This window comes from Mandrillus leucophaeus, unplaced genomic scaffold (genome assembly GCF_000951045.1).
Source record: "Mandrillus leucophaeus isolate KB7577 unplaced genomic scaffold, Mleu.le_1.0 Scaffold392, whole genome shotgun sequence".
In the NCBI taxonomy this organism is placed as follows: domain Eukaryota; kingdom Metazoa; phylum Chordata; class Mammalia; order Primates; family Cercopithecidae; genus Mandrillus; species Mandrillus leucophaeus.
In genome coordinates this window covers 411,764-425,514 of record NW_012104165.1, presented here as the reverse complement: position 1 = coordinate 425,514, position 13,751 = coordinate 411,764, and the positions used below count along the sequence as shown (strand labels likewise).

The window sequence follows — 13,751 nt, the reverse complement described above, 5'->3', positions numbered from 1 at the left end:
CTCTCTTCCGGTACTAGAGCCAGCAAGTATGAAGACACACACACAGGATTTTCTCTTCATGTGAAGGGGCTGATGTGGTTAGAAAACAGAGGATTACCTGGTGGTTCAGGGACCCACGCTTGATGGACTAGATTAGCAGAGAAACTACAAGGTGTCAGGTAGCTTTATATTCTAAAGTTGGAGCCCTTCAGAATATTAGATTGCATATGTTAGGTGTTTTGAGTCATCCTTTTGTTTTATTGCAAACTTATTTGAGATGGATGAAAAGAATGAATGAAAGCTTAAAACGGGTATAGGTATCTAATAAATCAGAACAAGTATATATATACTTGAAATATATATATTTCAGTGGTGGGAGGTTAGGTATATATGTTCTTGTGCTAACATTAATAAAAGCTCAGATATTACTCTTTAGTATGAAGGTGCTGATGTCTGATGAGAGTTGAACTCTGACTGAAGGCTTTTCCACAGTCATTACATTTGTACGGCTTCTCCCCGGTATGAATTCTCTGATGAATAATAAGGGATGAGCTTCGACTGAAGCCCTTTCCACACACCCTACACTCGTGGGGCTTTTCTCCAGTGTGGATTCTCTGATGTTCTGTAAGAGATGAGCTTCGACTGAACACTTTCCCACAGTCACCGCACTCATAGGGGTTCTCCCCAGTGTGTGTTCTCTGATGTTCAATAAGCGATGAGATCCAACTGAAAGCTTTTCCACATTTACTGCATTCATAGGGATTCTCTCCAGTGTGTATTCGTTGATGCTGAATTATGGTTGAACGGTCACCGAAGGCTTTCCCACATTCATTACATTTGTAAGGCCTTTCTTGAGTATGAGTTCGCTGATGTTGACTAAGGTTAGTGCTTCGGCTAAATGCTTTTCCACATTCACTACATTCATATGGTTTTTCTCCAGTATGGATTCTCTGATGTAGACTAAGATGTGTGCTCCGGCTAAAAGCTTTTCCACATTCATTGCATTCATAAGGTTTCTCTCCAGTGTGAGTTCTTTGATGCTCAGTAAGATGTGTACTTCGGCTGAAAGATTTCCCACATTTGTTGCATTCAAAAGGCTTTTCTCCACTATGAATTCTACTGTGTACAAGAAGGTCTGATTGATAACTAAAGGCTTTTTCACATTTATTGCATTTACAAGGTTTTCTTTGTGAGAAAAGTCTTTGGTGTTTAATTAAATCTGAATTATCTTTGGAGTTTTTCCTAGATATTGGGGATCCATCTCCCTTTGGAATTTTCTGTTGTGTGTCAAGGTTTGGGCTTAGACTAAATTCACTGGATTCAGGGCCTCCCTCCCCCATGAAAATTTCTTCAAGTGTCACTGACACTTTTCTGACCACTGTGTTCTCAAAAGAGGATTTCTTCTGTGCGGGACATTTTGTCTGCCTTGATAATTGGCCTTCATTTTTAGAGGCTTCTTCATTTGTAGGACCCTGAGCAGTATTCCCTCTGAGGCTTTCCATTGCTGACCCTGAAAACTCTAGTTTTTTGGAAAAAGTCTGATTGGTGTTGATGCTTTGGTTCAGTTCAAATCCCTCTATCTGAAAGACATTTAAAGTGTAAATGTCACCTGTGTCTACTGTGGAGAGCAAAGAAAATAAACCAGCAGAGAAAAGACAACTAATTTGAATTCATGCATACTAGCAACTTTATGTGAGGAGAAAACAAAAAAGGGTAGTGGAGGAGAACAAAGCCAGAAGAGATAAGAGGCAGAATTTTTGCAGTGGGCATGGTGAACACAGAGACATCAAGAAATATCGAAAGAGTTATTGGGTAATATGCTAACCCAAACAAATGGAAATGAGCAGGTGTACCAGCTGATGACAGACAGTTGGGGATTAAAAGGTAGCTTTTATGGTAGCTGATTAGTCATGGAAAATGAGAGCAAGGAGAAGGATGAGAAGAATTGAGACTCTCAAGCGTAGAAAAAAGAAATGGAAAAAAGAAAGATGACTTGATCAAGCCTGAATGCAATCATTTTCCTGGGATTGAAAGAGAATAAAAATTTCAGAAATAATAACTACCACACTGCTCTTCCCATTTGCCTCTCAACCCTTCTTCCAATTATTATACTTCAGGTATTCTTCTAAAGAAGTCTACAGTCCTAGACTATCAGAGATTTAGCAGAACTTAGACATCATCTAGGCCAACCCACTCATCTGACAGATAGAAAACAGATTGAGTCATTTGCCTACATGACCCAACAAATTGCAAGGGCTTGGACTAGAACTCATCTTCTCAACATCAAATTGGTGGTCTTCTTATGACACTACTTACCTAGACAGTAGAGGCACTGCCCTCTTCAGCTTTCCTGAAGATCCAACATCTACTGTTATTCTTCCTCCAACTGGGTGATAAAGTCCAATTCACATGCTGGGGTTCCTGCAGATTAGAAATGATTTAACACAAGGCTGCTGGTGCTGAAGACACAGAGCTATCCAGAGCTCAATCTCAGTGTTTTTATCTATAGAAAAGGTAGAGTGAGCTTTCACAGGGTCTATGGCAGGAGGGGCTGGAGAAAATGAGTCTCTGAAAGGGACTAAAATTAGATGCCAAAAGACGGGTTACATACACACACACGGGTTACATACACAAACACATACACATCAGAATTACTTATGACACTTGTTACTCCAGATATCTGAACCTTGCTTTGGATCTAGCAAGTCTGATGGGACCCAGGCATTTGTATTTTAATAAGTTCACGTGACTTGACAAGTTGAATGTCCAGAAAACCTTAGAAATACAGTCTAGGTTGCTTGAACAACGTGCTAACTTGGACTATCTTCTGCCCCCTAACATTCTTCTCACAGCAGGCGGGTATAAAACAGAAACTCAGCTTCCCATAGGACAGGAGGCCCCTTCTCTCTACAAAGGGGTTGAAACTTCCCAAAGATCTCAAGTTTCCCAGGTACTAGACAGTTAGCTTTCCCAGATAACTCTTGTTTAAAAAGCAAACACCTCACATTCATATTGCCTGGCACCAAGTAGTATGTTCATCTGAACACTGACAATGTTGTTTTCCACTTGTATTATAAGAAGTGAGAGCAACAGGGCAGCAAGGACCTCTCCTGGAACACCAACCTATCAGAGTGTCCCGCAGAATATCCTGGCTCCAGTAGCCTTTGTCAGGAAAATAAGAAGATCTGGGAACCTGTGCTTTTTCTTCTTGCCCATCCCTGGACTCTAAATTTCCTCATTAAAGCTTGTTTAACCCCTCCTCTTAATTAACTTGGAGCCCTTGTGTATTAAAGGAGGCAATGAACTGTATAACAGTTCCCCCAAATATTTCTGCTCACAGTATAATTTGAGATCCATGAGATTAGGGAGTTAATCTGGCTTCATAAAAATCTTTCCTTTCTCATAGACTGGGACCTCTCAGATGTGGAGGTTAGCCTTGGAGGATATGTGCCAAGAAGCCATGCATGGAGAACCTCAAGTAACATGATGATGCCGTCTGTGTTCAGCTTTGCCAAGAACATGCCTTTCAACTGAAAACAGGGAAGATAAAAAGCACTACTACTGGGTTGATGCAGAAGTCAGAATTTCTTATTGTAGAATCTTACATTAAGATCCAATTGCTGTGGGGCGCAGTGGCTCATGCCTGTAATCTCAACTCTCTGGGAGGCCGAGGCGGACAGATCACTCGAGGTCAGGAGTTCGAGACCAGCCTAGCCAACATGATGAAACCCCGTCTCTACAAAAATTAGTTGGGTATGGTGGTGCATGCCTGTAATCCCAGCTACTCGGGAGGCTGAGGCTGGAGAATTGCTTGAACCTGGGAGGCAGAGGTTGCAGTGAGCTGAGATCGCAGCACTGCACTCCAGCCTGGGTGACAGAGTGAGACTCTGTCTCACACACACACAAAAAAGATCCAATTGCATACTTTATGATTGCCAACATTCCTAAATAGGAATTTGCCTTACTGCTACCTTGGCTAACTTCCATTCTTGCAGCTCAGATCCTCAAGCTCCTCCATTGTTATCTGATATGGTTTAGATGTTTGTTCCCTCCAAATCTCATGCTGAAATGTGATTCCTCCCCACCTTCCCCTGAAAAAAAGAAAAAAATGTGATTCCCAATGTTGGAAGTGGGGCCTGGTGGGAGATGATGGGATCATGGAGGCAGATTCCTCCTGACTGGTTTAGCAGCATCCCCTTGGTGATAAGCGAGTTCTTGCTCAGTTAGTTCATGTGAGATTTAGTTGCTTAAAAGTTTGGGACCTCCCCTCCCTTGCAGTCTCTTGCCCCTGCTCTTACCATGTGACATGCTTGCTCCTCTTTTACCTTTCACCATAATTGGAAACTTCCTGAGGCCCTCTCCAGAAGCAGATGCTGGAGCAATGCTTGCACAGCCTGCAGAACTGTGAGCCAATTAAATCTCTTTTCTGTATAAATTACCCAACCTCAGGTATTTCATTTCCATAGCAATGCAAGAATGGCCTAACACATTATTTTATTGTCAGTTCACTACTACCTTTCTCTTTTGTTATAGTGATCCTCAAGATGGCATCCTAGGGAGACTTTGGGGGAATCTGTGAGGGTGTTTTGGGTTGTCACGATTGGATAGTACTATTAGAATTTAATGGGGGCCAGGGATGATAGACATTCCTGCAGAACAAAGAACTGTCATTTATCCTACCTGACTTTCAAAAAAGTTGTTAATAGTTACCTGAAACTAAAACCTAATAACGCTTTATGCATACATACACTATTTTGCATAGCTTTAATATGTATTGGAAAATCAAGGAAATATACATTTTTTTTCTTTCTTTTTTTGAGACAGGGTCTCACTCTATCACCCAGGTTGGAGTGCCGTGGTACAATTACAATTCACTGCAGCCTTGACCTCCCCAGGTTCAGGTGATCCTCTGACTTCAGCCTCCTACGTAGCGAGACTACAGGCACACACCACCATGTATGGCGAATTTTTATTTTATTTTGTAGAGATGGGGTTTCACCATGTTGCCCAGGCTGGCATCAAACTCCTGGGCTCAAGTGATCTGTCCACCTCAGCCTCCCAAAATACTGGGATTACAGGCATGAGCCACCGAGTCCAGCCAAAATATACATTTTTAGTTTCAATGTTATTAGGAATTTTTCACCATTTCAGGGAAGTAAAGCCACTTATAGTATTAGATTAACAAATATAATTCATAAATCAGGCTGCATTTGTAGTTGAATTCACAGTGGTTCTAATAGGTGTAAGCATCTATTTCATCCAGTCATTTACCTGCTGAAATGCATATTATTTGATTATAAATAATTTTCCTTTTCCTTCTCCTTCATATTATAGTTAAGGTAACATATTGATACTTTTGAAATTATTTCATAGGTAGGTAGTATAATCTATGAATTTTATTTCAGAATAGTAAAGGGAATGGTAGATCTGAAGGGTAGAGAAATAATTCTCTAGTGCAATGGAACTAAAATATTGACAATTACATGATAGATGAATACTGCATCTCCCAGTAGGTAAATTACAAAGCCTCTAAAGCTACTAAAGCAAAAGTTCTTGTCCCCAACAGAAGTCTCTGAAGATTTGAGAACACCCATACTGCCATAAGGTAATGTGAGAACTAATGGGAATGTTGTACTTAGTGGAATATTACTGCATTATTAAATATCATATCCCATTCTGGAGAAGAGAGATTGTTAGGAAATATTTAGTTTTTGGAGGCAATATGAAAGCAGGGAGATCCAAAATTTGAAGATTTTTGCAAACTGTCTCACTAGAAGAACCCTGAAATATAGGATATCTAAAAGTAGGCCGAATATCCTGACAAGAGAAAGAACTATGACAGAGTTCTTGGATATGGCCAAGTTGAAGTTCACTCTCATGCTTATTAATATTTTAATTACTGTCAAACTGTGCCAATTTGATATGAGACTATCTATAATCAACTAATGTGTATATACTACGTATTAGGCTGTTCTTGCATTGCTGTAAAGAAATACCTGAGGCTGGGTAATTTATAAAGGAAAGAGGTTTAATTGGCTCATGGTTCTGCAGGCTGTAAAAGCATGGTGTTGGCATCTTCTCAGCTTCTGGTGAGCCTTCAGGGAGCTTTTACTCATGACAGAAGGTGAAAGGGGAGCAGGTATATCACATGGTGAAAGCAGGAGCAAGGCAGGAGGGAGGGGCCACAGACTTTTACACACCAGATCTCACGAGAACTCACTCATTATTGCAAGGACAGCACCAAGCCATGAGGGATCTACCTCCACGATCCAATCACCTCCCATAAGGCTTCACCTCCAACACTGGGGATTACAATTCAACATGAGATTTGATGGGGACATATATTCAAACCATATCATTCAGCTTTTGGCCCCCAAGTCTCATGTCCTCACATTGCAAAATATAATCAGTATTTTTAGGGGACTGCTCAACAGTACCCTAAAGTCTTAAGTCACTCTGGCATTAACTCAAAAGTCCCAAGTCCAAGTCCAAAGTTTCATCTGGAGATGAATTTCTCCCACCTATGAACCTGTACATTACAATTTATTTACTTCCAAGATACAATGGAGGTGCAGGCACTGGGTAAACACTCCCATTGTAAAAGGGAGAAATCAGCCAAAAGAAAGGGCTACAAGCTCCATTCAAGCTCGAAATGCAGCAAGGCAGTCATTAAATCTTAAAGCTCCAAAATAATCTCCTATATGTCCCACATGTAGGGCACAATGGTGCAAGGGGTGGGTTCCCAAGGTCTTGGACAGTTCCACTTCTGTGGTTTTGCAGAATTCAGCCCCACATTGCTCTCCCAGGTTGTTGAGTGCCTGTGGCTTTTCCAAGCACAGGGTCTAAGCACAGGATCTACCATTCTGGGGTCTGGATGGTGGCTCCCTTCCCACAGCTCTACTAGGCAGTGCAGTGGGGACCCTGTGTGGGGCCTCCAACCTCACATTTCCCCTCTGGACTGCCCTAGTAGAGGTTCTCTAAAGGGGCTCTGCCCCTTACAGCAGGCTTCTGCCTGGACACCCAGGCCTTTTCATACATCCACTTAAATCTAGGCAGAGGTTGCCAAGCCTCCTTTACTCTTGCACTGTGCATATCCACAGGCTTAACACCACATGGAAGCCACCAAGGCTTACAGTTTCTACCCTCCAGAGCAGCAGCCTGAGCTGTACCTGGGCCCATTGGAACCATGGCTGGAGCCCAAGCAACCAGGATTTAGGAGCAGCCTCCTGGAGTGGTGCAGGGCAGTGGGACCCAGGATCTGGCCCTGAAATCCTTAAGTCCTCCTGGGTCTCTGAGCCTGTGAAGGGAGGCATCACCTCTTAGATCTCTGAAATGCCTTTCAGGCCTTTTTCCTGTTTTCTTGACTATTAGCACTTGGCTCCTTTTTAGTTTGCAAATCTCTCTAGTAAGTGGTTGCTCCATGGCCTGCTTGAATTTCTCTCCTGAAAAAGCTTTTTTTTTTTTCTTTTTTCTCTGCAAATTTTCCAAACTTTTATGCTCTGCTTTCCCTTTAAATATAACTTCAAACTTTAAGTCACTTCTTTCCTCCTACATCTGAGGACAGACAGACTGTTAGAAAGAGCCAGGCTACATGTTCCTAAGGCATAACCATATGACCTTTGCTTTAGTTCCCAATAAGTTCCTCATTGCCATCTGAGACCTTGTCAGCCTGGACTTCACTGTCCCTATCACTATCAGCATTTTTGTCACAAACATTTAACCAGTCTCTAAGAAATTCCAAACTTCCCCTCATCTTCCCATCTTCTGAGCCCTCCAAACTCTTCCATCCTCTGCCTGTTACCCACTTCCAAAGTTCCTTTCACATTTTTAAGTAACTTTATAGCCAAGCATGCTCCTCAGTACCAATTTGCTGTATTAGGCCATTCTTGCATTGCTATAAAGAAATACTTGAGGCTGGGTAATTTATAAAGAAAATAGGTTTAATTGGCTCACAGTTCTTCAGGCTGTACAACCATGGTGCTGGCATCTGCTCAGCTTCTGGGGAGACCTCAGGGAGCTTTTACTCATGGTGGAAGGCAAAGGGGCATCAGGCACATCACACGGCAAAAGCCGGAGAAAAGAGAGGTGGAGAGGTACCACACACTTTTACACAACCAGATCTCATGAGAACTTATGCATTATCGCAAGGACAGCACGAAGCCCTGAGGTATCGACCTGTAAGATCCAATCACCTCCTGTGAAGTCCCATCTCCAACATTTGGGATTACAATTCAACTTGAGATTTGGTGGAGACACGTATCCAAGCCATATCATACTGTACAGTGCAAGCGTCTCAAAGTGTAGTTATTTTTTTCATTTCAAATAAGCTCATTATATATACAACTGTATTATGCATTAGATGTGTTAGTGTATGTGACACATATGATAGATAGATACAAACTCCACTAGAGAAACTTTCTACCTAGAAAAAATAAAAAAAGAACTTGTGAAAGGAATCTAACTTGGAAGTAGTCTCCAGAAATGGCCTTTCTTTGGGCCTGTCTATTCTAAGAATTTCATGAATATTGACTCATTTTAACTCTGTGAGAGGGGAATTATTATTATTCCCGCAATACAAATAAATAGTGTAAGTACAGAGAAGTTAAGTAATTTGGCACAAGGCCAAGTAATAAATCCTAGATTCAAACTCATTATACCATACAGTATGTGTTGCTTCTCAACAGACAGGGAAAGAATGCCTGAGTCACACTTTCTGTTTAGGGGCCTGTAAATGGCCAAGAAACTAAACTCCACTGATGTCAGAAGGATATCAGCATGACCTTGACTTCAGAGTGGCGTAGCGGTGTAGAGAGTGATGACCTCCCAGAGCCAGTCCCTGAAACGCTGCAGTAAATCTCAGCCACACTAACAGCCCTATCTGTGTAACCTATGGAGTAAAGTCTCTGGCCTTGGCCGGGCATGGTGGCTCATGCCTGTAATCCCAGCATTTTGGGAGGCCGTGGTGGGCAGATCACCTGAGGTCAGGAGTTTGAGACCAGCCCAACATGGTGAAACCCAGTCTCTATTACAAATATAAAAATTAGCCAGTCATGGTGGCACGCACCTGTAGTGCCAGCTATTCCGGAGGCTGAGGCAGGAGAATCACTTGAACCCGGGAGGTAGAGGCTGCAGTGAGCCAAGACTGTACCACTGCACTCCAGCCTGGTCGACAGAGTAAGACTCCATCATCTAAAAAAAAAAAAAAAAAAAAAAAAAAAAAAAAGTCTCTGGCCTCCACTGAAGTGCAAAGTGGCATCCTCAGCACAATTCAGGGAAACATCAGATAGAGGCCCAGAGCTATAGGCACTGACTAGGTAAGCTGGATTTTGGTTATAGCTCCATTGGTAGCTATATAGAAATCAGGGAAAAATAAACAATCTGGTTTTGTGTCTCCTCACCTGAAAAATGAAGATGCTGGACTTGATTTGTCCAAAGCTATCTGATACCCAGTAGTTTAACTTTAGATCCCAAATTTTGAGGCACATAGCCATCTGCCTAGACTAAGGGGAGAGAACTACAATGAATCTACTCTTTTTCAAATCCTCAGAGACATGTAAGATCTCAAGGTCCATGTTTCAGATAAAACCATTCAAGAAATAGGCCAAAAAAAGCCTGTTCATTAATTAATCTAATGATAAATTAGAGTGAGGGAGTGTTGAAGATATTAAGAACAGTCAACAGCCAAATAAAGAATAGTCCCCTTGGCAAAATTTGGCAGACTCATCCAAGAAGGGACAAATGTGTCTCTGCTTGCCAAGATGGAACACACTTTCAGAAAAGAGAGAAGAATACTTAATTCATGTGGAATATGGATCTTATGGAGAGGTAGACAGTTGCCTTTCCATCATCTGCCTCCACTTGGTTTTATTTTTAATGAAAGGCAGAAATGGGCAAAGGTCATAGTCTAAGGCATCCAGAACCTCTGTCTAGTAATGTCCACATCCAGCCCTGTTGAATGCAACCCTAAGGATTAAGAAGTAAAATGATTGGGAGGCCGAGGCGGGTGATCACCTGAGGTCAGGAGTTCAAGACCAGCCTGGCCAATATGGTGAAACCCCATCTTAACTAAAAATACAAAAAAACTAGCTGGGCATGGTGGCGGGCCCTGTAATCACAGCTACTTTGGGAGGCTGAGGCAGGAAAATCGCTTGAACCCAGGAGGTGGAGGTTGCAGTGAGCCGAGATAGTACCGTGGCACTCCAGCCTAAGCCACAAGAGCGAAACTCTGTCTCAAAAAAAAAAAAAAAGTAAAATGAATGCCCAAAGTAATCCCATCTCCTCTCAGATATAAAGAAAATGACAATGGACACTTATGTCTGGGTTTCAAGTTCATCTTTTATGATAAAAGACAGATCTGAGCCAAATCCAAACTTTCTCTAAATTCTTTAAGTGATCCAACCTCTTTGACACTCTCTTCATATGGTGTATGAGTTCAAAGACACTATGGCACTAGTCCCCTTACTTCTTCCTGAGGGTCAAAATAGAATACAGATGACACTGCTTACAGCTGTGCTTCCTTGGTCAAGTCACCTTTCTGAAAAATCTTGTCCCACATTATAAAACACCATTACTAGCATGGGCTTGTCTTTTCTCACAAAGCTTTCGTGAATACTGCAAGTTAAACTATGGCAAAACATTTACAATAAAGAATGATATATAGTATAAGGGAGATGATGCTATTGCTGTGCTCATCTCACATCAATGAATTTGAAAACTGTGATGGTATATGTTTAAGGAAAGATGCTGTCAGAGGATTTATGAGGCTTCCTTCAGCAGCTGCTGCTCTAGAGCATGGAGAGATGCATTCTTTTTCCCGGCTTTGGAGGATGTATATAAGATGGGAAAGGGAAGACTAGCGGATGTGACAAAAGTTTCAGGGATAGCCCCCAACCATATTTCAGAGAGGCCAGGAGGTTAAGGCCTGTCTCCACAATGTTAGGCCCATACCTTTTTCCAGAGTCCATCCAAGGGATTCCTCCATCTTGATGTGGAAAGTTGCCGCTCCTTTTATCCTTTCTTCCTCATCCTTTCATTATTTGAGTCACCTTACTGCTCTGTGGATACTGTATTCCCACAAAATCATTATTCTCTTAAGTGGTCACAACATGCTGCTGCCCTAGCCAACCTGGCGGTTTGCCATTCCTTTATATGACTAACTTTCTAGCACTAACAGCGCTGGCCACCACTGTTACCCTAATTATCTAAAATTCTTTTGACATTGCCAGTCTCTCCTATAATCAATTCTTGATCCAGGGATAATTCTCCTTTATTTTCCACCCCCTTCAGAAGGAAGAAGGTTTTGAAGAGTCTGGAATAGGGCTTCTCCGGGTGCTTTGTTTTGTGGCACTAGGTTGATTGCTTCCTGGAGTCTTTGCCAATCCACAAAGCAATCAGCAGAAGTGCCTAGGCAGCCTCAGTTTAACCACAGAATAGAGAAAATCTTGTCCTACCAAAGGTGATCTTCAGGTAACAATGTTCACAGAAATTGGCTCAAAGCACAAACTCACACATAAAGCACAAACTCACACACAAAGATCCACAGTAACTGTCAATACACCTACAACAAATACTTAACTACTACTTTATTCAAGTATCAACCTTCATCACCAGAACCAAAACCTAAGGACTGGCACTCACTAGCCTCTACAACTTAAGCAAGTAATTCTTTTTTTTTTTTTGGTGCAGGGGAATGGAGTTTCACTCTTGTTGCCCAGGCTGGAGTGCAATGGCGTGGTCTCGGCTCACTCCAACTTCCGCCTCCTGGGTACAAGTGATTCCCCTGCCTCGGCCTCCCGAGTAGCAGGGATTATAGGCGCGCACCACCACCACTCCCACCCAATTTTTGTATTTTAGTAGAAGGGGTTTCACCATATTGCCCAGGCTGGTCTCGAACTGCTGACCTCAGATAATTCGCCCGCCTTGGCCTCCCAAAGTGCTGGGATTACAGGCGTGAGCCACTGACCCCGGCCGAGCAAATACTTCATCTCTGTGTGCCTCAATTTCCTTATCTGTAACATGGGGATAATAATAGTACACTATTTCATAGGGTTGATGCGAGGATTAAATGAATTAATGCAGGTAAAAACTCTTGGAGCAGTGCCTGCACTCAGTAAGCACCAGGGAAACACCCCAGTACCGAAGCCCTCCCTCGCCCAGCTAGAGGGGAAGCAGGGTGCAACCCTGCTCTTTCTCATCTCCCAGGGATACACCCGGGGAAAACCACTGGCTGTCACTGCCGCAGAGGAACTAGGCTGGCCCGCCCGTGAGACGAGTGCTGGGGGCCCTCTCGACCCCTCGCCACTCAGCTTCCCAACCGTGGAGGTACCTCCTGACCCGACCTGCAGCCAAACCACCCGCGACCCTTTCGCCCGTTTCCTTCGAAGAAACCGTGTTTCCACTTTCCAGAACCTCCAAGAACACCCACCTTGGTCCCGGGGCCCTGTAAGCCCCACTCACCGGCCGCCTCCGGCCGAGTACCCCCGACACACCCCGGCCGGGTCCCGCACTTAGAGCGGAACCTGAGTGCGCGGGGCTTAGGGAAGTCGGAAGGATTAAAGAGACACCCACGCGTCGAATCGCTGCTCCAGCGCCCATCAGGTTTCTTAGGATCACAGGCACTCTTCCACTTAGGCTGCTGCTGATCATGCTCTGCTCGGTATGCGGGGCCAGGCATTGTCTGAGCAGTCGCTTGGACCTAAGTCTCCTGACGCCGACAACCAGTTGCAAAACAGAGACCACACAGAGAGTGGGCAACATATCAGCGGCGGTCGCAGCTCTGCGCCTGCGCCCGAGAGCCAGCGAGAGCAGGGCTGTGCTGGGATTCACTTTCCTGAAAGTTTTTGCAAAGCCCCTCCCCTGGTATGTGAGAGGCTGAGAGGTTGGTGCTAGAGGCAAGAGGAAGGGGGTCTGCGAGAGGTACCGAAGACCACCTTAATACACTAGAAAGTATAGCCTACACCGGTGGTTCATAGAGTTTTAAATAGCGTACATAAATAAATCACCAAGCGAGCTTGTTAAAATACAGCTTCACAAGATTTACACTCCGAGATTGACTCATTGGCCTGGAACATTGCATTTTCAACGGGCATCCCAGATAATTTTGATGCAGGTGGTCTCTCCAAACTGGCTCCGTTGCACAATCTAGATGCTTAAATACGGTTAAATGCAAGACACGTCTCAAATTTCACCAAAAGAAAAAGATAAATAAAATCAGGACACTACCATAATCTAGTAGATTTTTTTAAATTCCAGATCATTTTAATATAAGGTAATGAAGTTGCACAATGTGCCCTGGGAGTTCAGAGTAGGGGAAACTTATGGAACGAGGGACATTGGAGTGGTTTAACTAATGGAAGATTTAACGGAAAACATAGAGGAGGGCAACCTTACAAATAGTTGAGGAACTAGAAGAGTGGAACGCATGTGCAAAACTGCAGATCTGATATATGACCGCTGTGCACAAGTACCATAGAAACATCAAGTAAGTATAAAGCATGAGCCTTGACGTACAAAGGAGCAAGATCCAAATTATAAAGCTGGAAAGAATTAGATAAAATCTAATTTTATCATTTTCTATTTTTAAAAATTAAAAATACTTTCAAACTGTGGTAAACTACGCATAACATTAAAGTTACCATTTTAAAGTCATACAATAAAGTTTTTAGTGTATTCACAACAGCACCATCACTATCTAATTCTAGAATATTTTCATCATCCCTAAAGATGCCCATTGAGCATTCTCTATTCCCTGCTCCCCACAGTCCCTGGTAACC

General features: G+C 43.0%; 2 protein-coding genes across 3 annotated transcripts in view; both read right to left on the bottom strand.

The window, feature by feature from the left end:
* Window positions 1–254: 254 nt before the first annotated feature.
* The window catches only part of ZNF391 (zinc finger protein 391), a 13,928-nt gene continuing 431 nt past the window's right edge, over window positions 255–13,751 (bottom strand). The window contains exons 1-3 of one of the 2 annotated variants that reach the window (XM_011991215.1): window positions 12,404–12,760; window positions 2,296–2,400; window positions 296–1,559 (exon numbers count right to left, since the gene is read on the bottom strand). In XM_011991215.1, coding sequence (XP_011846605.1) covers window positions 405–1,481 — 1,077 coding nt within the window. In that variant the 5' untranslated portion in view covers window positions 1,482–1,559; window positions 2,296–2,400; window positions 12,404–12,760 and the 3' untranslated portion in view covers window positions 296–404. Of the gene's footprint in view, window positions 1,560–2,295; window positions 2,401–12,403; window positions 12,761–13,751 lie in introns of those variants that run through there. The other variant, XM_011991216.1, reaches the window with a different exon arrangement.
* Window positions 11,717–13,058, bottom strand: LOC105547565. The gene has a single exon (XM_011991217.1). The coding sequence runs from the start codon at window positions 12,733–12,735 to the stop codon at window positions 12,226–12,228; it is 510 nt and encodes a 169-aa protein (XP_011846607.1). The 5' UTR covers window positions 12,736–13,058; the 3' UTR covers window positions 11,717–12,225.

What these genes read in the sequence shown, in the direction of transcription:
- LOC105547565 (XM_011991217.1), bottom strand. Translation starts at nt 12,735, where the DNA reads ATGTTGCCCACTCTCTGTGTGGTCTCTGTTTTGCAACTGGTTGTCGGC.